General features: G+C 53.1%; 2 protein-coding genes across 3 annotated transcripts in view; both read left to right on the top strand.

Annotated features, from left to right (window-relative positions):
* The window catches only part of CTNNBL1 (catenin beta like 1), a 37691-nt gene extending 23661 nt beyond the window's left edge, over window positions 1-14030 (top strand). The window contains exons 12-16 of the mRNA XM_015882064.2: window positions 1617-1714; window positions 2804-2884; window positions 8734-8871; window positions 9526-9598; window positions 13778-14030. Coding sequence (XP_015737550.1) covers window positions 1617-1714; window positions 2804-2884; window positions 8734-8871; window positions 9526-9598; window positions 13778-13866 — 479 coding nt within the window. The 3' untranslated portion in view covers window positions 13867-14030. The remainder of the gene's footprint in view (window positions 1-1616; window positions 1715-2803; window positions 2885-8733; window positions 8872-9525; window positions 9599-13777) is intronic.
* Window positions 14031-18535: 4505 nt separating this feature from the next.
* Window positions 18536-26097, top strand: VSTM2L (V-set and transmembrane domain containing 2 like). 2 transcript variants are annotated; one of them, XM_015882066.2, is made up of 4 exons: window positions 18536-18832; window positions 24177-24346; window positions 24664-24714; window positions 25351-26097. In XM_015882066.2, exons 1-4 carry the CDS (start codon window positions 18724-18726, stop codon window positions 25621-25623), a joined length of 603 nt encoding a protein of 200 aa, XP_015737552.1. In that variant the 5' UTR covers window positions 18536-18723; the 3' UTR covers window positions 25624-26097. The 2 variants fall into 2 exon arrangements, with proteins under 2 accessions (XP_015737552.1, XP_015737551.1); XM_015882065.2 differs by having other exon boundaries at window positions 18537-18832; window positions 24661-24714.
* Window positions 26098-26261: the final 164 nt, after the last annotated feature.

The following is a 26261-nucleotide window of genomic DNA, read 5'->3' on the forward strand; positions in this document are numbered from 1 at the left end:
AATTCCTTCTGAATTAGAGAGGCTGTGGCGAAGCAATCAGAGCTTGTTTGATGGGGCTGCGTGCTCTGCTCTTTCTCTATACAGTTATTGCAGTCTAGTTTTGCTCACTTGGAGAGTCTAATGAACTATAAAAGGATGTTTGTTCAATTCATCTTAATTTAAATGCTTTCTCTTGACTGAGATGTCAGTTTTACTTAGGAATACTTAATTTGATAACCTGAGAAATTAGTTCAGCCAATTTCCAAATGAGAATTCCTATCGCTGTGGGTTTTTTTTGCCCGTTCACCCTCCAGCAGAAAGGAAGCCTCCCTTGGAGCCTGTCAGCTGCATACAACCTTTACAAACAACAGCAGCAGAACCTGGTCCTTAGTCAGTGTGCTCTTACTCTTCTGTGACACACGTTGAAAGTTGGTAAAGCCCTCAGAATGAATACCTGCATAGATAAGTTCCCTGGGCTTGGAGAACTGAAAGGGCAGCAACAGAACAGCAACCTGATAGTGAACGTCATTGGTGTAAGACCTTCAGTCAGAAGGCAGGAGGCATCTTTGTTTGATGGTGTTCAGAAATGAGCACCTAGGATGGGCATCAGTTTGCTTAAACAGACCTTAATTGTGCCAGTTTGTTACTTTTGCCGTCAGCCCTTCCAAACAGGACAGGAATCTGTTATTTGGATGAGCCACGATGCTGAGTGCAGAGTTCTGTGTGCATTAGTTAAAGTTAACATTCTTTGTTTCTAGAAATCACAAAAATGAGCTTTTCTCAGTCATTGGAATTTTGTTCTACACGAAGCGTTGTGGTCTGATTGCAGTTTGTTGGGCTCTGTGTTTGGGGTTGGACCTTTCCAGGCCCCACTTGCAGATTGGTGACATCACTATTTCATGCCACTGTCGGTGTTTTCAAGTAAGATTTTGCTTTGCAAAACATTTTGGGATACCTAGAGGGCTTCTCCTTAAAAATGTGAGTTAGGGCATGTGAAAGCAGGTAACCTGCAGGATGCTCCAGCACTTGAGTACATCGTGGTTCTGCAGTAATGCTGTAAGGAACTGGAACACCAGCAGAGCATGGGAGTGGGAACTCCTGCAGCTTCATGGCAGTGCTGTGCAGCCTCCATCTGTGTGGTGTGTGCAGCTGGCACCTATGCAAGAGCTCAGGGTCACCCCTGGCGCTGCCATAGCCCCAGACTGGGTGCACTGAGCCACCTGTGGCAGAGCTCTGGAACTGTTGGTAGCAAAAAATCCCTGAGGTCCTGCTTAGGTTATATGTAGGTGGTGCTTTTTGTATCATGCTCTTGGGTTGCACACTAGCCTTGGTGCTTGCACTGATGCAGAATCTGTGCTCTATGTAAGTCACTTTCTCCAGGGTGGCTGCAGAAGCAGCGCAGCAGGGCTGGGGAGGCCTTCCTGGCTTGCTTGTGATGGATGGGAGCTGCCCACGCACCCCATGAACGCAGTTTGCTGCTTGCACTGCTGCTCTGCCCCCTCTCGCTGTGCTGGAAAGGAAACCCAGCTCATCAAGGCTACGTGTGGGAGTGGTAGTAGTAAATTTGATGGCACGTTACAGAGAAAATAAGTTCCTACTTCTGATCTCAGCATGCAATTTTCATTTTGTTTCTCTAGAACATGTCTGCTCCATCCTGGCCTCCCTCCTACGAAACCTGAGAGGGCAGCAGAGGACGAGGCTGCTGAATAAATTTACAGAGAATGACAGTGAGAAGGTGAGTGAGTGAGTGAGTGTGCTGCTGTGTGCCTGCAGCTGATGGGCAGCAGTGCTGGGGGGAACCTGGTAAGGCCAGATGCCTGCAGGCACGTGCTGAGTTACTGAAAAGCAGCCCCTGCTCCTGCTCGTGAAGTCCTGTACATTCATGTGCCATTGTTCTCTTGTTCATGTTGCTGCCTGCAAACTGGAGACCTGGCAGTGCCTCTAATGCGTGGCCTCCTGCATCATAAGCACTCTTGTTTTCGGGTGCATGTGGATGTAGGAGCTCCCAGTGCTGTGCCTCTCTGCTGGGGGCTGACCCTGTAACATGTTGTGCTGCCCCTGATGGGACCAGGGAAGCAGGGAAAGGTGCCTGTTTTATCTAGTGAAGCTCTTTTGTAGGAGTTCCAATAGTACACGCTTAGTATTCTCCATTCCTCTTCTAAAATGCGTTGCTTTGGTGGCGTTTAGTCTGGGAAATTCTTTCCAAAATATTTACACGACAGTGGATGGATCAAATAGCTGTGGAACGGTAACAGCAGCTTTTGCAAACCAGTAGCTCTCAGGGGATTTGTAAATTCCACCACTGGGGAAATACCGGTTCTTCTGTATTTCTCATCAGTATGTTTTGAAGGTGTTTTTTCATAACTCATTCTACCAATGGCAGAAAATTTCCTGTCACTAGAAAGAGCTTCAGCTGTCTGATACAGAGAGCAGGAGAGCCAAAGTGGCTCATGTATTTAACAGAAGTCTGACAATTAGATTCATTATAGGCAGAAAAGTTTGTTTAAGAAAGCTGGAGAACCAGAACACGGGGGAGAGAGAGAGAGAGAAAGAGAGAGTTAGGAACGTGTCTGTTTGCTTCCTTTTAGCTGGAGCTGATGAGACTGTATTGTGATATGGAATTACATTCAGATGCTCACAGACTCAGCATGCTCATCTGTCCAGCACTTGTAGCAGCCTTCCAGTGCATTCCTTCCTGTGAGTGACAGAATTACCTGTTATTTTGCAAAGACTGCAGCTGGGAGGAAAACAGCATAGCATTAAGGATAAGATGATTGCACTGTTCTTTTTTTCTTGCTTAGGTCTATCTCTTCTGCCCTTGCAGGTTGATAGGCTGATGGAACTGTATTTTAAGTACCTGGATGCAATGCAGGCAGCTGATAAGAAGATTGATGGAGAGAAACACGTATGTATTACATAGGTTGTACTACCACATGTCTTTAATGCTTCTGCACTGGCACAGCGCTGCACAGAGCTGCTGATCTGCCAGCTGCCCTCCCAAACTCATCCCCATCCTGTTACCCCTCAGCTCTTACTGCCCCCCCTCCAGCTTCTAGTTCCCTCAGATGAGATGGGCCGGGTACTCACTCACAGCAGTGTTGATGGCCATTTCTTGGAGTCAGTTTTACTAGGAGGGCTTAAGTCTGTGCTTTGGTGTGCCCTCACTTTTACTTGGCTGGAAATGTTGCTTGTTTTGGCAGATGGAGAGTAAGTGAAATGCAGAGAGACAATTACATTGTAATGTGCGAGGATTCCTACCCTGGTTTGCAGGGTTCTGATTGCCTGCAAGGAAACCTCTATTTCCATTAGCTAGATGAGGCCAGAGCCAAAGTCTGGTGCTCTGTGAGCACACCAGCAGTGAATCGTTTTGAATGACACGAGCTCGGGTACTGCACAGTACTTTCTTGGAACTGAGTCTGGAACAGACTTTGTGAAAGAGGACGAGCTGTCGGAGTCAGGAAGCAGCTTGCAGAGCTGTTAGCGAGCTTGGCACGCTTCCCACAAGATTATCTGTATCAGCACAGAGGAGGGCATGAGATTGATTAGTGCTGACGGAGATAATCACCGCAGCGCCGTCCCCGTGTGGGCACTCGGCGTGCCCCGGCTGCAGCCCCCAGCAGCTTCACAGACAGCCATTCCCACACTGCCAAGGCTGCTGCTCTGGGCACCAGCAGACATGCTGGGGGGGCACTTGGAGCTCGGCAGCAAAAGGCAGAGGGTTGAGAGATGAATGGAGCTGCTGCTGCCAGCGTCTGGGCTCCATATGGACAACTGCAGCCTCACAAATGGACGGTGGCCTGAAGACAAACGGCCTTTACCCTCTTCTGCTGTCCCTCCACTCTCTATTCATCCACCTCAAAACAGAGGGAATTATTTATTCTCTGCGTTCCGATGTCTGTGTGTGGCTTTTAGAACTCAAAAAGCACAGCTAATTTTTTTTTTTCCTGGCTGAAATCTCACAGTTTTTGGGCAGCTGCTGTACAGAGCTCTTAAAGGCAGCAGGCAGAAGCCAGTGTGTGTGTGTGCCCTGTACCCAAGCAGGTCCTGAAGCAGGCTGCAGATGTTAACACCTGTAGCAAACAGCCAGCACAGAGCAGGGGAGTTGGTTTGGATGTGAGGCAGCTTGTGTAGAAGCCATATGATTAGTAGTAATAATAATCCAGTCATGTTTAGTGTTACACAGGAGAAGACAAGATGTAAGTAAGCACTCGGGTTTTCCTCCTGTATCCAGAAACCAGTGTGCTTTTGCCCTGCTGTAGGGCTCTGTGGGCTGGCCTGGCCGCAATAAACAGATCTCAGTTCTTCACTCCTATTAGTGCTAGTAATAGGATTTGGCAGAAACATCCCATATGTGCTTTGACCTTCTGCAATATATTTCAACAGAAAATATCAAAGTGTTGTACTGTGATTTACTCGGGCTGCATGTCACCCCCTGAGAAGCAGATTTGTACTCCGCATGTGAAGGACGCTGGATTTTCAAAGCAGTGTTCAGTGCCTGGTGGTAAAGATTAGGAGGCTGGGCTGGGCTAGACTGGAAATTTGTCCAGTTCCAATCCCAGTCATCTGTAAGCACCACTGATGGTATTCAGTGTGTCACCAAGCTACTATTTTGACTTGTATCCCCACTCCACAGCTGGGATATAAAATGTTTTCCTATTTCTCAGAGTAGTTGTGAGATTAAATGCCTTAAAATATGTGCACTGTATTGTGTTTGTGTTCCGGTGACAGGTCCATAAACTTGAATTACATCCAGTGCTATCGTCACATATCCCACAGCTCCACTTTTCCCCAAACGAAGCAATTCCCAGCAGATCTAACGTCCTCTTCTATTCCAGAATGGAACGGAGCCACGAGGTGTCTTTCAAAGTTTGTTATTATTGTTACAGCTGCTCTGTGAGGTCTTTTAAGCAGGGAGTGCATCAGCACAAATGTTCTCTGGGATCTCCGACGCACAGGTCCCCGGTGACAGAGAAATGCCAAAGCAGCATTAGGTTTTTATTATCATTATTATTCTGTTCTATGTGTACTGGCAGGGCAGTAAACAGCAGGTGAATAAGTTGCTCTCTGAATAGTACAGAATAAGGTCTATCTAAATATTACCTGATAACTCTTATCCTTCGTAAGACAATAACATAAAGCACCAGGGACTTAGAATCACCCTGTTCTGGTAGCTGCTGGTGAACTCCTTCATCAGAAGGGGTCAGAAATGGATCTGCTCTGCTTTGTGTGCCTTCCAATTGTGGTTGGAGTCCAGGGTTTCAGAGTGTATTAATGGTTATTTGCAGTCATTATGAAGTACATTTCTGCTTTCCGAAAATAAATTGCTTTTTTCTTTTCTTTCCCCTTACATCCTGAGTGGGGTTAGAATATTGGGCACAGTGTTTATGAAATACAATGCTGAGCTTCACTTCTCACTTGGAACACTCCTGGGGTTATGGATTTCTATGGTTTTTAGCATTCTAAAATGGTCAGTGGGAAATGGTCTGCTGAGATTTGAAGAGGTTCCAGTGGATTCCTCAGGCAGAAGCCATCGTTCTGCTCATCAGCGCAGGGAGCTGTCTGCCTCTGATAGGATTTATGGGCTGCTTTAGAGTTTGTAGTTGTTGCTCATGAATCATTGAAGTGGATGTGTGAACACAGTGCTGTGGAAGCTGTGCTTTGTCACTTGGGGGGCTTTTTGACCTTCCTCTTGCAGTTGAGGACACTATTAGTACTCCAGAATCCTGGAATACGGATCCTTTCCTGCCCCAAAGGAAAAAAAAATGAAGTCACAATGAGATTTTACAGATTCATTCTATCCTGAGGAGAGAGAGAGAGAAAGAGAGATTTGAGCCTGATGGACAGAGTATCCTGGTGTAAGTCTTGCATTACAAGAAGTGGAAACCTGATTATACAAAGAATGATTGAAGGTATCATACCTGGAGTTTTATCTTCAGTAGTGCAGCCGGCATAAGAAGCTCCTGCCCTTGCAGTTCTCTTCCCTTTCCTTTCTTTCAGTGATCTGGTTTATAGCTCAGCCCTTCAGACTGCCAGTGAAGGCGTGGGAATTGCTGAGAGTAGGAGGGAGGGGAGGAATTTTTTAAGCCAGCTTTTTCTGTATAACAGTTGTTATAAAACTGCACCATGAATCTGGACAAGGAAACAGAACGTGGACCAGCAGGAGAGCATCCCTTCATCTCCTGTTACCTGGCTGTTTGTTTCCGTGGGATCTGTTCAGAAGCGATCAGAGCAGATAGTGCCACAATTAGCCTAATTGCTATGAGAAGGATTGCTTCGCTCCGAGCAAAGTCTGCTCTCAGCCTTGCTGAGGAATGGTGGATGATGCGTGAGGAAGGAGGAGGATGCAGAGGATGCTTTGGGCCCTGTTGTGGTGGCTGCGTGGAGCAGATGTGATCCCTGGTGTTGCAGCGGCTGATCCATTGTATCTTCAGTTTTTGAGTCTTTACCTGACACCCTGAGGCCTGTCAGTCCTGCCTCATTAGTGCGAGAGAAGCTCATTTTAGCTTCACAGAAGCCCATCTCATTGCTGTCTTCTCCCATCAGCAAGGGGCATCTCAGCACATATTGCTGGCAGATTAGAAATGGCATCTGAGTGCTCATTTGGAGGTTAGCGACTTGACAGCTTTGAAAGAGAGACAAAGTGGAAAGGTGGCTATTTGGTACTGTACGGAGGCAGATTAGCATTTAAAGGCTGTTGGTGGGTTTTTATTGTTTTTAATAGTAAAAAGGATGGGGAAAAAAGCACCTAAAATTGTACCTGTCTTCTAATTCGTATCTGCTTAATTCACTGGTACCAAATAATTTTGCTTCTCTGTCAAGAGGGGCTCTTAAAGCTGCCGCCTTCCCTGCGTAATCAAGTCGACAGTTGCCTGGATTCTGCTCCTGTGATCACCGTGTTGGGATCAGAATACAGAGCAGAAATGGCCTTTGTTTCCTGCTCTGGCGATTCAGAATCCTTGTTGCCTGTTGATGTTTTTCTGTTCGGGAATTTAGTGCTGTTGAGAAGAGCAGCCATTATAAGCCTGTGTGCACTGAGAGCATAAGCAGTAGTTTGGGGAGTGAGAGCCTTGTCCTTATCCTTGAACGAGGTTTTAGGATATTTTATTGAATAGCTGCCTACCTCTGGCTTGCCAGACTCAACATTCTTCAGCTTTAGAGCCCAGATTTGACCAGATTCGTTCAGTTTGGCATTGATGTAGGGTGAGAAAAGTTGCTGCTTGCACAATATTGGATTTCTTCTTTTCTGGCAGGAGCTGCCTGCAGGCTTTACCCAGTTATGCCCAAGCCTGTGATTCTGAGAGTCTGGAGTAAATGGCAGTTGTGCAGATGCTGGAGTTGAGGCATCCTGAGGTGCAGCCCATGCAGTTGGCTTTACAACACTGCTAACTAGACACTGTTTCGTAAACTTAAGTCATTCTCTCATTGACAAACTGGGTTCCTTAGGAGGAATGGGAGGAAAGCATTTCATCACCTGTGCTTTCTGTTTTCAATTTTGGGAGGCAGCAGTAAACAGCTCGAAGTCACTGAATCAGATCAGTGTATGGTGAGTGCTCACTGTGCTGTCCAGTATGTAGGGTTAATCTTCTTCTTGTGCCTGAAAGACTCTCTCTGTGATTACACCAAGGGGTTTGGTTTGACGAAACAAGAAGATCTGGTGGCTGCAATCAGCTTTGGTGCTGGTGACCTTGTGAGTGTGTTTGCCTGGAGCATGTGTGCGTGAAGGAAGCGCTCTGTGAGCGTTCCAGGTACAGTGCTCTCACCGGTGATGGCTCTAATGAGAAAATATTGCTCTGCTTGTGCGTGCCCACCTGCCAGCCTGCTGCATAATAAATCACGCGGGCTGCAGCGAGCTCGCAGGGTGTGACAAGCTGCTTCCTTTATCTAAAGGCAAAAACAAAAAACAAAGCCCCGAAATGCAAAAGGTCACGTGTGCCATCAGTGATTGCACTGTTGGTTGCTGAGAAAAGTCAGGGTGGGCTCACCCTGTGACGTGGATGGGCCCCTCTCTGCAGGGGGCTGCTCAGGGCTCGTTGCTGGGTTGTTTTGCTGCTGTTGTGAGGCAGCAAACGTTCTGAGCCAGGAGAATGGAGCAGCCTCCTGCATTCTGCCTTTGGGCTCTGTGTGAGCCTCTTAGCAAAGCACCCTGTATGCAGAGAAAGGAAGAACCGTGCCATGGAAGCAGAGCTCTTCTGCTGGTTGCAGATGGAGCCTCAGCCCCATTGCTCTGCCCAGCCAATGGCTTTGGAAGAGAATGGCTGCGAGTACTGAAACTGCACTTGTGCAGGAGTCAAGACCTGGTTTCTTATTCAGCAGTGAGTGATGAAGTTCAGAGGCCGGCAGGGCTTTAAGCTGCTGGAGTCGTGTTCTGCACTGCTGAACAGCTCCCTCAGATGGCCAGCAAAAGAGCACAGGTTTTGTTCCACCTCGACAAAGAACTGGTTTGTTTCCTATTCACAGCCTCTGATCGCTTGGTTTAGAAACGTAACTTCTGTGCTGAAATTAAGGTGTTAGTTTGTGGATGGACACCCTTCACACCAGCAGGGGCAAAGCCGTGCTCAACACTGAGTGAAATGTTCTGTGGATTTAAATATATTATCAAAAGAAGTACTTCTTTGCTAAGAAATGTATGGGTGTTAATGTGTGGGGAGAACAGAGCACTTCCTAAGAAACTGCAGCTATCGCCAGCATTTCACCACGTGTAATGGGAAGGTCTCTGAGACAGCCTTGACCCCTTTTTTCTGCACTGCTTTCCAGGACATGGTGCGCCGAGGAGAGATAATAGATGATGACATGGAAGACGAATTCTATCTCCGCCGCCTGGATGCTGGTCTCTTTGTTCTACAGCTCATTTCCTACATCATGGCAGAAATCTGTAATGCCAATGTCCCCCAGGTAAAGCTATATACAGAGCTAGTGCATCACCGTGCTTCCATCTGTGATACAAACAAGACTAATCCTTGCAAATATTGCGATGGTTGCATGATATGTTAACAAAAAATATTGTATGATACAAGCAAGGCTATCCTTGCAAATATTGCCTCTTAGTCTTGTCTTAATTCCTTCTTTTGGGGAGGAATCCTGCTTGTTGCCTTGTGTCCATGCAGCTTCATGAAGTTACAGCAGTTAGGAGGGCAGTGGTAGGTACAGGAGCTGATGGTCATCACTGAGTTCATGCAGACTGCCGAGAGCAAGGTCACAGCTAGAAATTGGAAGGCCCTGTTTATATCACTGCTGGGAGTGCTGAAAGGGGGTCTCTCTTGGAAGCCTTCTCAGACACAGATTGCAGATGGGGCTTTTCCTCACCTCTGTGAAATACTGCATCATTTTCTGGCGTGTGTGTGTTGGGGTTTGTGACTGTATTTTGTGGTTGCTTGTATGTGTGCCATGTACCTTCCTTAATGCTTTAAGTGCTCTGGGACTGTGGGCTAGCAGGGCAGAACTGGGTTTTGTGGTTCTTGTGGTTTCCACTCAGAAAGAGCAGAAAAAGTGGGGTTGTGCATGGCTTTATGTTCTGCTGAAGATTCCTTCCTTCTCTTCCCTGATCAGATTCGTCAGAGGGTCCATCAGATTCTGAACATGAGAGGCAGCTCCATTAAAATTGTTCGACACATCCTGAAGGGTGAGTTGAGATATTCCTGTGCGTGTTTCATTCTGTACCAGGGACAGTTTGGTCATCACTTTGTAGGATGAACCTTCACACGTCATTCTCCCTGACTTCAGCAGCATCTCTGAGCAGCAGTTACCTTGTGAGGTCTGACCAGGGCTGGAATCCCTGATAAGAAGCAAGCATTGCCTTGGAGTTAGGATGCTTGCTGTTGTCTGCTGTCACGTCACGCTACAGCACTTCATGCTGCTGTCAGCTGCAGACTGACTGGCCCACACTAGAATACTAGAGTAAATATTTAAGGGAAGTGTGTGTGCATGCTAGAGGAAAGAATAGTGGAGTCGCATCTTTTATTAACATGGCCCTGCTCTTTACCATCTGCACAGTATTGGTATCCGTGGTGTATTTGTCTTGTTCTTAGTGTCAGATTAATATGGATTACAGCATTAAAGTATCCTCTGTAGCATTAAAATGTAGCTGTTGTGATTTGCAGTCCTGATTCTAAAGTACTGCTTGTTACTTTGAATGCTTATGTTGAATTAGAGTAGCGCTTATTTGAGCTGTGTCTCTCACCTGTCGCCTGCTGTCCTTCAACAGAAGCAGCAGTTAGACTGAAGGGGAAGGGACGGGGCTTGGGGCTCTCAGTGCAGCCCAGCCTGAGCTGCCAGCACTGATCCATCACCCCTGGGAGCACCTCTCAAGGAGGCTGTGCAGGTCTTAGAGAGGAGGATTTCTCTCATGAAGAGAAGGGAAAGTTGTCAGCATCCTTGGGGCTCTGGGCTTGGGGCTGTGTTGTTTCAGTGTCTCTGCTTTCTTTGGGAATAGCAACCATAGCAGGTATAAAAAAAGAGTGATTTTTTGACAGCATGAGATTACCTGGAGCTGCAGGTAAACTCTTTGGCCCTTATCCCTCCCCAGAAAGTTCAAGCAATATTTGATGATTCCTGCCTCCAAACGCCCGTTTGCACCTTAGAACATGGTGCATTTCTACTTCCATACATGACTTAGGCCATGGGTACTTGAGAGCCTTACCTGCACCTTATGTGCCAGCCCACCTCGTGTTCCCCACTGTGCCTGTTGGTTCACATGCAGCTGCACAAACACTTCATCCAATTCCTTCTTTCACAGACAGTGACTTGCATTGTGAAACTTTAGTAATGGTTTTATCATGCCTGCCGAGCTGCTTAGAGAAAGTACAGATTGTACAGCAGTGTCAGCAGGGATGTGTTCGCTTCCTAAAGAGACCTTAAATGGCGTGTTAATAATAGGAGTGATGGGTGCAGTATTTGGGGCTTTCTCTTCAGTTCTTCCCCAGCTGTCACACTTGGCAGCGCTTGAGATTTGTGCCGTCACAGTTGTTGGTAACTTCAGAAATGAACTTCTTGGTGGGTCCATGGGAAGCACAGGGCTGGAGTGCCCAAAGGCTCCTGCCAGGCAGGGGTTGCACAGAGCTCATGTGCCATCTTTGCAGGTGACATTTAGATTTCGGTAGTAGTTGTACCCCTGTTGACAGGTACCTTGTCAGCAAAGATTGGGCTGGAACTGAACTTACACCACAGACAAAGCCCTGCCTCTCCAGTAGAGCCGATCCATTGGACACAGCTTGGCTGGGGGCTCTGAGCGCATCCTGCTGGGACACTGAGCAGCTTCTGGAACTGAAACGGAGCAGACTCTGTTCTAAACGAGTGAGATGCTGGGATCCTTCCCCTTGGCTGAAGCATTCCTGAGCTGCTTTGCAGCTTGCTCTCAGGACAGATGAGGGCCGGTTTATTTGTACTTTTTGTTCAGTGTTTTGCTCCCGTTCAGGTTTTATTTTCTGTTTTTTGCATACTAATTAGGTGCTTGGTTTTTTAGTTTGATTTTATGGCCTACATATTCTCCATGTTTCTCTGGCAACCTGACAGCTGATGGATCCCCTGGGGTTGCTCAGAATTACTTATGATGCAGGCGAGGAAGCAGGACTGTTTCCTTACTGTAGGACTTCCAGGGGGAGGAGCGGGCAGGGAGTGCTGGAGGCTCATTAGCTGCACTCCTGCAGGCTGACCACTTGCCCTGCAGTTTCTTTGCCTTGAAGATCAGCATTCCTGCAGTGGGACAGGTAGCTCATCCTCTGCAGATGTGGCTGAGCAGTGCATGCTGTGGCTGGAAGGAGGGGCAGGGAGCAGCCTCTGCAAAGCCTCTGGGGTTTATGGAGTGCTGAGCCAACCTGTTAGCATGTGTAACCAACAAGGGGTGGCAGGGATGTTGTAAGGACGATGCTAAATTTGGCCTGTGGTCCCTCTGTATGTGCAGCCTTTATGGCTTCCAATATCCATTACAAGCTTCAATATTTCCTTATTGATTTTTACTGTTCTGTAACCATTGTATTTTGTCTAATGAAGCAGAAACCGATCTCAGGTCCTTTCCCTCTGTGTAGCTACAGCAATGTGTAAGCTCTGTTTAACTGTAGGCAAAGGGAGCTGATGTCTGATTTTTGCTGTCTCACTGAAGTGGTGAAATTTTAAATAAGCAAGTAAATACAGAAAATGTGAGTGGTGGTGGTTTTTAAGCCCAGTTCTGAGAGCTTTATCTGCTCTTTTCAAGTCAGTATTAACCACTGTTGGTACCCCAATAACAGCCTGCCCTGGGAGTCGCTGGGCTTGTGGTCCTGTGAAACCAGAACGCTTGGGAGGAAAAATGCAGAGCTTCTGGAGGAGGCAAAGGGAATCTGAGTCCTGCTTTCATCTGCCTCACTGGGGCAGCAGCAGGGCACTTATTCTGGGGGCACACAGCAGCCCCGCTGCCAGTGCTGTTCTATACCCCCATGTCTGGTGGCAGCCACCCCACCACCAGGAGCAGCCAGGACACCAGGCAGCCTCACCATCCCTGCTGCAACCCAGTGCTCAGCCACCACGAGCAGCAGAAGCAGCCAGAAACAGCCAGGAAAGCGTTGCCCTTGGGCTGCAATAAACAAAAGCAGTTGTGGCTGCTGCATCTGTTTCAGAGGCACTTACTGTGACAAAGCACAGAACGGCCTCTCCTCGTTTGTGGACAGTGCCTGTTCCTCCTGGGGGTATTGTGTGACACAAAGCACTCTGATACTGCCCGAAGGGGACAGGAGAGCCTGAGCTGAGCACTCACATCCATCTCATAGGCTCTAACCCTGTGCCACGCTGGAGTTCAGCTCCCACATGCACTGTGCAGCAGCTCCTTGCCCCTGGGTTGCCCTGCAGGCAGCTCAGCAGGTGGCTGCAGGGAGCACAGCCAGGAGTGTGCTGCTACCTTCGTTAGTGGGATGGAGAGCTGCTCCTTCACCTGCAGGGAGAGTTCCCTGCGTTCATCCCCTTCTCCAGGACTCAGAGGAAGCAGGATTCACCTGCAGCAAGCTGTAGTGCTACTGCCTGCTCTTGTTACAGGTACTGTAGCAGTTGATAAATATTAAAAGAACTTCTTCCTGAGGCGTTGGCAAAGAATTCTGCTTTTTGTATGTGGAGAGAGAGAGAGAAAGAGAGAGAGAGAGAGAGCACACATGAGGGAAGTCTCCCACATCAGCTAACTTCTCCCTGTCCTCACTCCTTTCAGTGCTCCTATAACAAAGGCTTTGATAGAGCTCAGAGGCATGTAGCAGTGCTGAATGTATAAATATTAAAGCCAACTTTCTACAGCAACTTACCATTCAGATGCTGAATACAAGCTGTTCTGTTTGTTTAGGAAGAAGGGAAGGAATGAGAGAAGGCGGAGGCTGGAAAACACCATCTAAGCAGTCAGGCTGCACCTGATTCACTGAGATTTGGGCAGATCCCTCCTTTTTATTTTTTACAGCTCCAAACCTGCTTTTCATTTTCTTCTTTTTAAGCCATCTTTGAATGCGTAGGTTCTGGTGACAGAAAGGAGCCAAGCTGGTGAGGGGGGTGAGAGCTACGAGCTTTAGGTGGACGTGGGGAGAGGAATTCCTGTTGTGTTGTTTGTCCCTGTGGACTGGCAAAGCCTGGAGCAGGGTCTGGCTGAAGGCAAAGAGTTTGCTTTGTAGTTGAATCTTAACTGGTGTGTTTCCTTCCATAGGTTTAAAAATGCTCATAGGTTGGGGAATTGATCTCCTTTGGACCAGTTGTACAAAACTTTTCCTTCAGGTTGCTTGGAAAATGGACACGTTAAGCCTAAAGTTAGGGAAGTTATCACTCACAGCCTGTGTTTCTGCTGCTTTCTCTCCTGCAGAGTATGCAGAGAACATCGGGGATGGGAAGAACCAGGAGTTCCGTGAGAGTGAGCAGAAGCGGATCATGGACCTGCTGGAGAACTTCTGAGGCCTCAGGGCTGAGCTGTGTGGTTTCCAACGCGATGCAACGTCTGTTTCTCCTCCTGCTGCTCTTCTCTTCCAGCCTTGATTGCACGATAAAAGTGATGTTTCTATGAAACTATTCTAAATGAGATGTTGGAGATATTAAAGATTAGTTTGCTTTTTTATTTATTTATTTCCTTGCTCATTATGTAAGGAGTCTGCTGTGAGGTGGATTACAGCTGCTTGCTTTGCTGTAGGGTAGCTTAGGACTTTGTTCGAGCCAGACTGCTGTGATCAGAGCATGAAGGACCATGACCATGTACTTGTTAAGGGTAAGGAGCGTGGTACCCATCCAGGGCACTGGTGTATAATGGGGAGGCTGAGGGGTTGGCTCTGTGTGCAGTTTGGCTGCTCCTCAGTGGGCTGCCAGAGCACAGATCAGGAGCAGCAGCCCCTGTGCTTCAGCTGTATGTGTTCTATAGGAAGTCAGCATTCTGAATCTGGAAGTCTGATTTCTTACAGCAGCATCGGGTTCCCGAGCAGAAACTGCAAAGCCCTACCAGCACCGCGCAGGGGGAGCTGCAGGAGGACCAAGTGATCAGACTGCCATTGCAGTAAGCAGCCCACAGCTCGTTTTTGTATCGTTGCCCTTCTGCCCTTGCAGTGTAATCCCAGACGTTGACCCGCTGGCTCCCACCTCTTCCCCGAGCAGCAGCTCCCAGCTGGGATGAGAAGTGGCTGAGATGATTTTCCTGCATCCTTTTTTCCCCTTTCCCTTCTGCTAAAGTTAATGACTGTCATCACAAAACATCGCTGCTCCAGCAAGCTGGGCCCTGCCTAATTTAGAGAGATTTGCATGCTGGCAGCATTCATTTTTTATCTCCAAGAAAAATGCATTGTCAGGGAAGCTTAAAGGCTGCCTTCAATCACGACTGTAGCAGGCACTGCTGGCCCGGGTGGCATCAAATGCTGTTATTCAGGGGATCAGCATGGAAATAGTGGCTTCAGCAGCCACGGGGAGCTGCAAAACACGTTTTTGGTGCAGAACTTGTTTGAATTCCTCATTTCTTTCCCTTCCCTTATTTTTTACAACCATTTTCACCCCTCACCCCTTCCTTAAAAAGGTTTTTTTTTTTTCCTCCTACCTTTTAGCTGTCTTTAGTTTCTGACTTTGCACTGGAATTCCTCCCTCCCATACGGGTTGTATGTGGCTGAGCTGCTGTGTTCCCTGTTGGATGGCCCTCAAGTCATTGAACCATCACACCTGAAAGGCAGAGGAGAAGGGAAGGGAGGTGAGGAGGCAGAACAGGGGGGGGACATAGTGAATGTGAAGCTATGTGGAAAAGTAGGGGACGTACCTGGGGCAAAGAAAAAGTGGGGAGCACTTGAAAATAGTACCAGGAGGTGCCTGAGCGTGAGACGAGGTTTTGGGGTTTGCTTTTGGTTTGGATCTAAGCACGTTGTGAAGGACCATCCCTCTGTGTCTGCCCATGTCAGCCCGGCTCACAGGGCTGTGCAGCAGCGTGGCTGCCTCCCCCCTCACTGCTCTGCTGGGGTTCTGCTTGCAGAAAATCCATTTCCCTCCCCCTTATTGTTTTCCATTCCAGATGCATTAGCTGCATTACTTAATATGGAGGCTGGACTGGAAATAATTCCCTGCTCTAATGGCTGGGCTGCCAGCTCTCCGGCATTGCTGGAGGAAGCGAGGCTGCCGTGGTTCTCCTGCTTTGTAAGGCAGCATTTCTATCATTGCTATTTTCCCCCTTCCTGCCATTTGTTAGCTCCTCAATCTGCCCCACCTGAGCCTCTTGGTCTCTGGGTGGTTCACAGGGGAGGTCAGTGTGCTCTGTTGGGCTTCTACAGAGCAGTGTCCTGACTTCTTGCTCTGCTTGGAACCCCAACCATGTGCAAGGCCCATGGAAGGCAAATACCCCACTCATGGACTGCAGCCTTGGCCATGCAGGACTGGGGCTGGGAGCTGGGCAGGGGATGGAGGCAGCAGAGCATGAGGGCAGAGAGCCCCCATCTGCACCACACCTCTCACTGGGCCGCGTTTTTTTGTCTCTGATCGTAAACAGATTTGACTAAAGAGGTAAATTAGAAGTTAATTAGAAAGAACATGATTGATGAGGCACTCTGCAAGTTTCCTACCGCCCCGTCCGTGCTCAGGAAGGAAGGAAGGAGATGAGGGACCTTCACCCCCTGCTCCTCACTGCACCGTGGGTACCCAGCAGTGGCACCAAGCCCCAGCCCAAGGCCCATTGCTCCCCATAGGGCTGCAGTGTCTGCCCTCAACCCTGCTCCTCACCCTGGGCTCTATGGTGGGTGAGGTGAATGCAAAGCCTGGCTGAGGAATCTCTCCTGACATCCCAGTAGAGAGAACCAGGAGATTCTGAATTGAAGAGACGCTGTCAGAAGTGGGCAGTGAACCTTCAGCAGAGCGAGTAAAAGTCACTTAAGATGATATTTCATTTATTTTTAGCTCTTTGTATCTCAGATCGGTGAAGTAAGTAATAAGGAAAGGGGGGAAAAGGGTGTTTTGTTTCACCCTCCACCTTTAATGCTTCGGTCCTTCCAGCAGTGGTTTGGAAGTGGGGAGCAATGCAGCAATGATTGACACCTGAGCCAGCCCTGCTCTGCACTGGAGGCTCTGCAGAGGAGGAGAGGAGTTCATGGGTTGGAAATGAGCATGAAAGTGATCGTTCTTTCCAAGTAATTTTCTTCCTCATTTGATACCTGGGTAATGCTGGCTGCTATGGGGCTCCCTGGGCACGGAGCTGGGGCTCCTCCTGGGTTGGGAGCTATAGGATACAGGGCTGAGGGCTGTGTCCTGTGCCCCCCCCTCCTTTCCCCCTTTAACACCCGCACTCCTCCAGCACGCCGCTGTCACTGCAGCTTATTGCCTCCCGGCTGATTTGTGGAGGAGAAGGTTGTAATTTGGGATGTCGGTGGCATTGTTTTCCTGCAGCGCACACAGACCTTTGCAAATAATCTAATAATGCAGGGATGTCAAACTTCAGCGGCGGAAAGGAATCCTTTTATACGAGGATTGTCAAGTCTCCAAGCCAGCAGCAGCTCTGCGCTCGCTATCGATGCTGAAGGCGTTTGCTCTGCCCAGCAGGGGGGTGAACAGCCCCATCTCCTCCCCACAGCCCTCAGTGGGGCTGTGCCCACCCCCTGCACCCACTTGGGGGGCAGATCTCCTTGTCCTCTCCTTCCCTGCTCCGGTCTGTTCCTGGTGCTGCAGTGCTGGTGGATGGCACCCGGAGCCGGGCTGGGTGGTGATGCCACGCTGAGCAAAACGAAACGGCGAGTGGAAAGGCTGGAAGGAACGGAGATAAGAAACGCTTCATCCTCCAGAGCGAGGCCCTGGGCGTGCTCCTCTGAAGCAGGAGCCCTGCCATGGTGCCGGCTGCGTCGTTGGATCAGCGTGGGTAGATAAGGGCTCTTTGTGCAGCTCTACCCCCCCCCCCCGTCTCCCTACCAGGCAGCTGCCGGCTTTGCTCCGGGCTGCGGTGTGAGCGGCCAGCCCTAACGTGTGGGGCGCAATGGGGCTGCACAGCACAGATAGCGGCGATAGCAGCTGCTCCAGCCCTGATCAGTGATGAATTAAAACTGAGGAGGAAAATGAAACCTTGCACGTGTGCACGAGATACGGGGGCGCACGGCTCTGCCTCCCGCCGCACACAAGCCGCCTCGTTGTCAGCTCCTCATCAGGAATCAGCTGGAATCGGGGCTTCATTTGCCTCCGCATACGGAGACGTTCCCAGCTCCGGGAGAAATCGATGCTCTTCTTGATTCCTCGATTTAAATGTGTGTGATGACGGGGGGGCTCAGCCTTGGCTGTGCTGGGGGTGCCAGGACAGCTGCATCCATGGGGTGGATCGCTGCTGTATGGAGCTGTGGGCACAGCGCTGTGTCCTGGCAGGGATTGAGGTGGGTCCCTTGATGTATATGAGCCCCCAGCACAATACACTGAGCCCCCCCCGTGGGTTCATCCACGCAGCCCCGGCCCATCCATCAGCACGCTCTTCTCCCTCCTTCCCCCCACGTGTAACTCTAGAGGGAGTAATGAAGTCGAGCAGAGATCAATGCTATCTGCTCTGCTCTTCTCTGGGCTGTATTTTGACGTGCGATAAGCACCGCAGAGCACTGAACTTTTTTTTCCCCATCCTCTGCTTTGTGGTGATGGTTTGAGCAGCTCCGGGGCTCCGTGTAGGGCTGGGATGGGAAAATGAGCCCCGGTGCTTCCCGAGGGTTCCTACGAGAAAGCGAAGAGTGTGTGTTCGTGTTTCCATTGCGTTTTCAAGCCCAATGGAAAGAACCTCCTCGCATCCAGCATCTTGGGCTCACCCCCCCCCCCACCCCGAGCGGTTCGGGGCCGAGATTGCCGGGCCGCCGCTTTCGGGCTCTTGGTTTGAGCACAAAGAACACGAACCGTGCAGCTGGTGCCGGCCCGACCCGGAGCAGCCCCGGGCTGCGGGCTCAGCAGCGGGCGGAGGGGAGCAGGAAGGGGGGGGGGTCCGCAGGGTGTCGCCGCGGGGTCCACGTTGGGATGGATAAGGGGGGGGGGGGTCGGTAGAGCGGCCGGTGGCTCCGTCCATAACCGTCCCGGTGCCGCGGTTCCGCTCAGCTCCGCCCCGCTCAGTTTAAGAATGAACCGTGGGAAAAAACTTTGGGGGTGTGTGAGCGGGTCGGGATCCATCCGCCGGGCGGGGGAGGCTCCGGGCTGAGCCGCGGCACCGCCTCGAACAGCGGAACCCTCCGCTAAAGCGACGGAACAGCTCCGCAACGCGGCGGCGCCGGGACCGCGGCTCAGCCCCGGGGACTCGGCTCGGCCCGGCGGCGCCGCCGCTCCCCACCCCGGGACGGAGGCGGCACGATGGGCGCCCTGCGCCTGGCCGTGGGGATTTTCCATTACCTGGGGCTCTACCTGCAGCTCGGCGCCGCCTCCCGACCCCCCCCGTGGGACGCCCCGGCGGAGGGCAGCGGTGAGCGCGGGCACCGGGCACCGGGGATGGGGCCGGTCGTGCGGGGAAGGGGGCGGCGGAGAAAGGGGCGCGACCGGGGCTCGGTGCCGGCGGTGCGGCCCCACGGGGAGCGGCGGAGCGAGACCGAACGGCAGCGGTGGCGGCGGCGGAGGAGGGGTCCCGGGGGTCGCGGCGGGGCCGGGGTTCGGCAGCACGGAGCGCTCCGTCGGAACGAGGGCTGAGCATCGGGCTGAGCATCGGGCTGAGCATCGGGCTGAGCATCGGGCTGAGCATCGGGGCTGCGCTCCGCCGTTCCGTTCCCTCGGCCTCCGCCGCCGGGCGCGGTGCAGCCCCGTCTGCATCCCCAGCGCCGCCGCCTCACGCCCCTCGCACAGGGAGCGCCGTCTCCCCTCGAGGTTCCTCCCGTTCCTTCCCGTTATCCGGCCCCAAGGATCCGCCGGAGGAGCGCCCGTAGGACGGTGCCGGGGTCTCCATGGGATCGCGGCATCGCTGATGCCGGCGCTGCCCCGCACCGCGGGGGGCTCAGAACCGAACCGACCGCGGATGTGCGGGGCCGTCGGGGATCCGTCCCCGCCCCGGGAGCCGCTGGAGGGGCCGGGCTGGGGTCGGAACCGGCGCCTGGAGGGGGGGGGATCTGTCCTCGCTCCACGGGGTGAAGGCGAAGGGCTGAGGCCGGTGGGTGGGTGGGTGAGCGGCGTGAGGGTCCCGCACAGCATCACTGAGACCTTCAGCGATGGGTGAAAAAATAACATGAGACGGTGTCTGCGAAGGAGAAGGGACCGAGGGGGGGGGACGTGGAGGAGGGGAGCGCAACTCGGAGCCCCGTTACGGCTTTGGGCTGCGAGCGGTTCCGCAGCGACTCCCTTAATCACAACAGAAACCTTTATTAACGATACTGAAAAGCAGCGAGTAAGTGGGTCATGGATAATAAGCCATCCGTGTTCAGTAGGTGAATACCAATTCCATGCGATCCGTGCAATCAATCGCCGCCCGGCACAACGGAGCCGGTTCGGTCCCTACGATCGGGGGCTGCGATCCCTCCTTGAGGCCTCCGGGATCCACCGGGCAACGCCGAACCCACCGTGTCCCCAGGAGAGCGACACCACCGGGCTCACACGGTGCGGGGATGGGGCTGAGCGAAGGCTCCAGAGCGGGCAGCGTGTGTCCGGTGCTGATTCCAGCCCCGAGCCGCTCATTGCGAGCCCCAGAGCCCCGTCTCCATCCCCGCATCGTTCTCAGGCTGTAGCTGCTCCCATCAATAACCGCTGGCTGAATGGCTGAGGGCTGCGGGAGCGCTGGCCCGGCTCCCCGGGGTGCTGCCCCGTTCCTTTGTCTCACACGCCGCTGATGATTCTATCAATTACTTTCATAAACACTTTGCATCGTGCCGGATTTTTTCACGTTTCCTGCTGGGAATTCTCCCTCCGATGTGTTTTTCCTGCTGCTGTTCGTGCCGTCATTCAGCGCAATTACTTCTGACACTTCTCCTCATCAAATGTCTGCGCGTTTCTTTGCCTTGAACGAGGCTGGCAGGGACGGCCGGGAGCTGGGAATTACAACGTTCGGACGCCGACAGATGATTATAAGCAGAGCCAGCAGCGCCTGGTTGTAGGGCTGAGCATGGGACCCTCTTAGGGCCGGGGGCTTCGCTGCTGCCGGGGCCGAGCTGTGTCAGCAGCTTTGGGATCAATGCGGGACTTAGGGATCCCCTATTGCCTCCCCGCATCCTTCCTCCTCACCCCCCCATTGGCAGCTCCCCAATGTTTGGGGTGAGGGACCCCCGGGTGGATCCCCATAATGGAGAGATGGATGCATCCAGCAGTGCATGATGTGCTGGGGTCCCTCCAGGAGCCATAGGGCCAGCCCCGCTTTCATTTCCTTTTTGCCACTTTTACTATCCAATAACTGCTCCTCCTCATTCCCTTTGGGAACAAAGTGCCGTGGCTGGAGCTCCAGCCCCACACGGCTGCTGTGGGATCAGGGAGCCCCGGTGCTGGGTGTGAATGGGGCTGCAATGGCAGAAACCCCCCCAGGTTCTGGGTTGGCTCGGCCTGATGGTGCCATGAGCTCTGCAGGACAGCGGTGCCAGCAGCGTCCCTATAGCAGTGAAACCCCAGAGCTGCAGGGCTGGGCCAGACACCACTGTGTGCAGTGGGGAAAGGACTCAGGTCATGGCTGTGCCTGAGGCTGGGGGGGTTTGGGGTCCCTGGGTGGGTTCAGTGGTCATTGCATTGTGTCAGTCCCTCACTGTGATCTGTTTCGGTGGCCCAGGGGTCACACTGCTGTCTATAGGGTCCCATAGCTGTCTATAGGGTCCCATAGTGTCTATAGGGTCCCATAGTGTCTATAGGGTCCCATAGTGTCTATAGGGTCCCATAGCTGTCTATAGGGTCACATTGCTCTCTGTAGGGTCACATCGCTGTCTGTAGGGTCTCACTGCTCTCTGTAGGGTCGCATTGCTGTCTGTAGGGCTTCATTGCTGTCTGTAGGGTCGCATTGCTGTCTGTAGGGTCACACTGCTGTCTGTAGGGTCACATTGCTCTCTGTAGGGTCACATCGCTGTCTGTAGGGCTGCATTGCTGTCTGTAGGGTCTCATTGCTGTCTGTAGGGCTGCATTGCTGTCTGTAGGGCTGCATTGCTGTCTGTAGGGTCTCATTGCTGTCTGTAGGGTCGCATCGCTGTCTGTAGGGCTGCATTGCTGTCCGTAGGGTCTCATTGCTGTCTGTAGGGTCGCATTGCTGTCTGTAGGGTCTCATTGCTGTCCGTAGGGTCTCATTGCTGTCTATAGGGTCGCATTGCTGTGTGTAGGGTCGCATTGCTGTCTGTAGGGCTGCATTGCTGTCTGTAGGGTCACATCGCTGTCTGTAGGGTCACACTGCTGTCTATAGGGTCTCATTGCTGTCTGTAGGGCCATTGGTTGGAGATGTGGTGGATGGCAGCAGTGTGGGGCTTTCACCCTGCAGTGTGGGGCAGCACCTGCTCAGGGACACCGCTGTGCTGCATCCCCTGCAGCTGTGGGTCCCATTGAGGCCGGGGTTGGTGCTGCCATGGACCAGGTTTGAGCTGCAGTGGGACACAGCTGTGTGCACCTCACCGCCCTCCATGCTCTATGGGGCTGTGTGTGGGGGTGCAGCCGTGTGCAGGATGAGCAGAGCACGTGGCCCCGCTGGCAATTAGCGCCGTGAGTGTCTTGACTCACCCAACCATAATAAACCGTGAATTATGACTCGGAGCTTTATGAAGAGAAAGAATCAGTCGCACTTGATCGCTGCCCGAAACACAATAGCAGCGATTGGGAGGGGGCTGAGGGGGGCAGCAGCTCTCATAGCAGCCGTGCATGCCCTGCACCCCCCCCCCACACTCTGCTGCACCCTCAGGGTCACTTCTCCCCCCTCCACAACCCCCTTTTCTCCCTCTCTCTGCCCTCTGTGCTTTGCAATGGGGCAGAGATGGGGGGCGATAGTGCACAGACCCCCATGTAGGGGCTCAGGTTGTGGCCTGGTTGTGCTGTGGGTTCTGCCTGTGGTCCCAGCTCATCTCGGGGGCTGCAGAACAGAGCTGCAGCCATCAGCCCCACATCTCCATCCCTGAGCCCCACACCCTGCAGGGCTGGAGCAGGGCTGGGTTTACCCCCAGTGCTGGTGGTTCCATGGGGCTGTGCTGGTTCAGAGGGGTAAATAATTCACGGAGCGAGCTGGTGCACCAAGACAGTAATTAATATGCTTTTGCAAATGTCCAATACATATTTAATCACCCTTCGGTGCGTGTTTACACAAATAGCACCCGGCTGCGCTGCGATGTCAGACACAGCACTGCCAGCAATGAAGGTTTGGGGTCTGCAGCCCCACTGCCCCCACCTGGCCCTGAGCACTGGGGTGTGAGCTGCTGTGAGCGCTGGGTTTGGGGCTGCAGGAGCTGAGAGGGGCTCTGCGATGCTTCCAGGTGTTGGTGTGGCCATAGGGCAGGGGGCTGTGGGGGCTGTGGGGGCTGATCTGCCCTATGGGGGGGGGGGGCAGCAGCCACTCTGTCTGCAGTTTATGAGCGCACGGAGCCGTCCCAGCAGGCGTTTTCAATTCCGTTTATCTGTGTTTCCCCATTGAGTTCATTTTATTTCCCCTGATTTTTGTTTCCTGGAAGATTTATCGATCCTGATTTGCTCAGTTTATGACAGGTAGAGGCCATAAAGCAGCGGAGCCGCGGGGCCCTGCAGCCCCCCCCCCTTCCCTCTGTCTGTGAGGACGTGGTGCAATGTCAGGGACAGGGATGGGCTGGGGACCAAGGGGGGCTGCCCCATTGCGCTGCCCTGTAGTGCCAGAGCTCCAATGCAGGAGCCCCACTTGGTGCGAGCTGCTCGCTGGCTTGGGAAGGGAACAGGGATGGAGTTGGGATGGGGACACACCTCACATTGTGCCATTACAGCAGAGCCCCTTCCTGCTCCCACCCGGCTGCTGGAAGCCAAAGTGTGGAGGGATGAACCTCTGCCACTGCCAGGCAGGGATGGAGGGGCCGCAGCTGCAGCGCTGAGCCCACCCGTGGTGGGAGCAGTGGGGCACCGTCAGCCCCGCAGTGCCTGCGTTCCTCCATTCCCTGCTAAGATGGATTAAAGGCGAGCGATAAGTCTACGGGATTGCCACGCGTCCGGGGGGACGGAGCGATATTAGAGGCATTAACTTTGCTGTCATGCTGATAATAAGTTGTGTTCTGATGGGATCGGGCTCGGTAAGGAGCCCTGGGGCTGTGCATGGCTCAGGGGGCTCTGTGTGGGCACAATGGGGCTGAATGGCCACTGCAGCCCCCTCTGGGGACAGATCCATCCTAGGACTGGCTGTGGGGCTGAGCTGGGGCTGCCAGCAGTGCCACAGCTCAAAGCAGTGCCTATGGGGGGGGTAAGGGGGCACAGTGCTGTGCCAGCCCTATGTGCCCCATACCCACACCACAATGTGGCTGTGCCATCTCCCAATGACCCCCACGTTGAGACCGATGTACAGAGGAACAATGATCTCTCCAGAGGAGATGAAAAGAATTCTAATTACATCTCGGAACAATATTTGTTTTGAGAGAGGAAAGCAAACCATATGGCATGTGGGAGATTATTTGGGGGCCGCATTAAACAAGGATTTGCTTTTCATTTATGCTCTGATTTCGGCAGAGATTCCATTGCACTGCATTCATCCTGCACCCCTTTGGGTCCTGCAGGGGGGCAGGGGGCTCGGGGGGTCCCGGTGGTGGAGGCAGAGGGATGGGGATGGAGCAGGGCAGCCGGGGAGGGGGGTCGGGGTGTCTCTATGTTGGTTGGGGTTATGGCACATCCCCGGTGCCCGCAGCCCCGCTCTGCCCATACAGCGCTGTTCACCGAGATCCCGCACGATGTGACGGCGCAGGCGGGTGAGGACGTGGAGATGGCCTGCTCCTTCCGCGGCAGCGGCTCCCCGTCGTACTCCCTTGAGATCCAGTGGTGGTACGTCCGCACCCACAAGGACTGGACGGACAAACAGACGTGGGCTTCAGGCCAGGTAACGCTGCGGGGGGACGTGGCCTTCCCTTCTTCCCCTATTTCCATGTCTATTGGCTTTGGCTCGCTGCTGTCTCCGTTTCCCTTTCTGTTTGCGCAGAGATAAGGGCCCAATAAAGGGAGGGCGGTGTTCGTTATCTTAATGAGCCCTCATTACTGCACGTTGGGCAGAGCTGTGCGGGCTCTGAGGCCATGGGGGTCATTTCCAACCCTGCTCCCATCACGGCTCCTCGTGGGGTGGGAATCGGCTGATGGGTTCCCCCCTGCTCCAGCCCAACTAACGGCCACCCTTCTCCTCCCATCCCTCTCTCCCAGCAGCTCAAAGCATCACAGCAGGAGGAGGCCGGGAAGGACGCGACAAAAATCAGTGTGAGTTCCGACTGTGGCTCTTAGGGGGTCTGTGCCTGGGGGCACCGCTGCCCCACAACCCCCGACCCCGGCACCTATTGCATGGAACATCCCCTTTGATGGATGGGCTGAGTTCCTTCCTGAGGGCTGAGCCCCATTTGGCACTTTCCTCCCCATGGAGCACAGCACTCCTGGAAGTAACACCTGGATCCCAATGGGGGCCCTGTGCCATGATGCTGTGCCCTACGCCCCCCTCTGCTCCCATTCCAGGGGGGGGTTGTGTCTCTTTGGCAGCAGCTCCAGCCCCATTTCAACCCCATTTCAGCCCCATTTCCAACCAGCACGGAGCCCCCAGCTGACACACACAGCCACGAGCAGAAAAACGGCCTGTGCCGTCCCGTGTGATTATAGGGAGCGGAGCCGGGGCCTCGGGGCGGGTCATCAATCTGATTTATTGACCCAACCCCACGGCAGCGGTGCGGGCTGCTGAATAAGTCTTAAATTTCATCGGGTGATAAATACCTCCAGCCAATCAATTTGGTAGAAAAGCTAATTAGCGACGCGGCCGCGCATCCGTCTGACCTGGCAAATAGCTGCACCGAGAGCTGGGGGTCCTAAAGGGGTTATGGGGGGTCCTGACGGTGCATTGGGCCGCAGGTGGTGAAGGTGGTGGGCAGCAACATCTCGCACAAACTGCGGCTGTCGCGGGTGAAGCCGGCGGATGAAGGAACCTACGAGTGTCGCGTTATCGACGCCAGCGAGGGCTCGGCGCGGCAGCACAAGGTGAAGGCGTATCTGCGCGTGGAGGCGGCACATGGGGCCGGGCACCCCCAGGACACGCAGCCGCCTGGTCCTCATCCGCATCACCACCAGCACAAGGCCGGCAGGGAGCTCAGGAAGCGCGCGGCCGATGCCTCCTGCGCGCTGTAGGACTGCGGCTGCCCCACAGACTGACCTCCACGCTGGGTCCCCCCCCTTGCCCTGGTTTGCACCTCCCAGCTTTGCACCCCTTGGGAACCCCCTCGTCCTGCTCCCCTTTGTGCTTTGCAGAGCGGACCCCCGCCCGCACCCCCCTGTAGGAGGTCCCGTTTAGTTGCTTCGTTCCCTTTCGCCCCACTTTGCAGCCCGTCTATCATCACAGCAGCCATTTTAGGGACTGTATATACTGCCTCCCCCCTGCTTGCCCCACAGCTGCCCCAGCGTGCCGAGGCCTGAGCCCGTGCAGGAAGGATGGTGTGAGGGGGGTCTCACTGCCACCCCACTGCCCACACCCCGGGACCCCACCATGGGGCACCATTGCTGGGGAGGGGGCTACAGAGGGGAGAGGGCCTGGGGCCCTATTGCCCTCACCTCTCCCCCCTCCCAGCCTGCACCACCTGCAGCTAATAAAGCTCCTTAACGAATCCTGTAGGCGTCTCTGTCCTTGGAGGGGCAGGGGGGATAAAAGGGGGCAGAGCACTGATGGGTCTCACTGGGGGCTGTGGGGGGTTGTGCACAGTGAGCAGCAGGTATTTGGGTGGGCTCTGCCCCGTGGTTTGGAGGAGCTCCTTGTTGGCAGAGCTCAGTTC

Source organism: Coturnix japonica, chromosome 20 (genome assembly GCF_001577835.2).
Source record: "Coturnix japonica isolate 7356 chromosome 20, Coturnix japonica 2.1, whole genome shotgun sequence".
Lineage (NCBI taxonomy): Eukaryota > Metazoa > Chordata > Aves > Galliformes > Phasianidae > Coturnix > Coturnix japonica.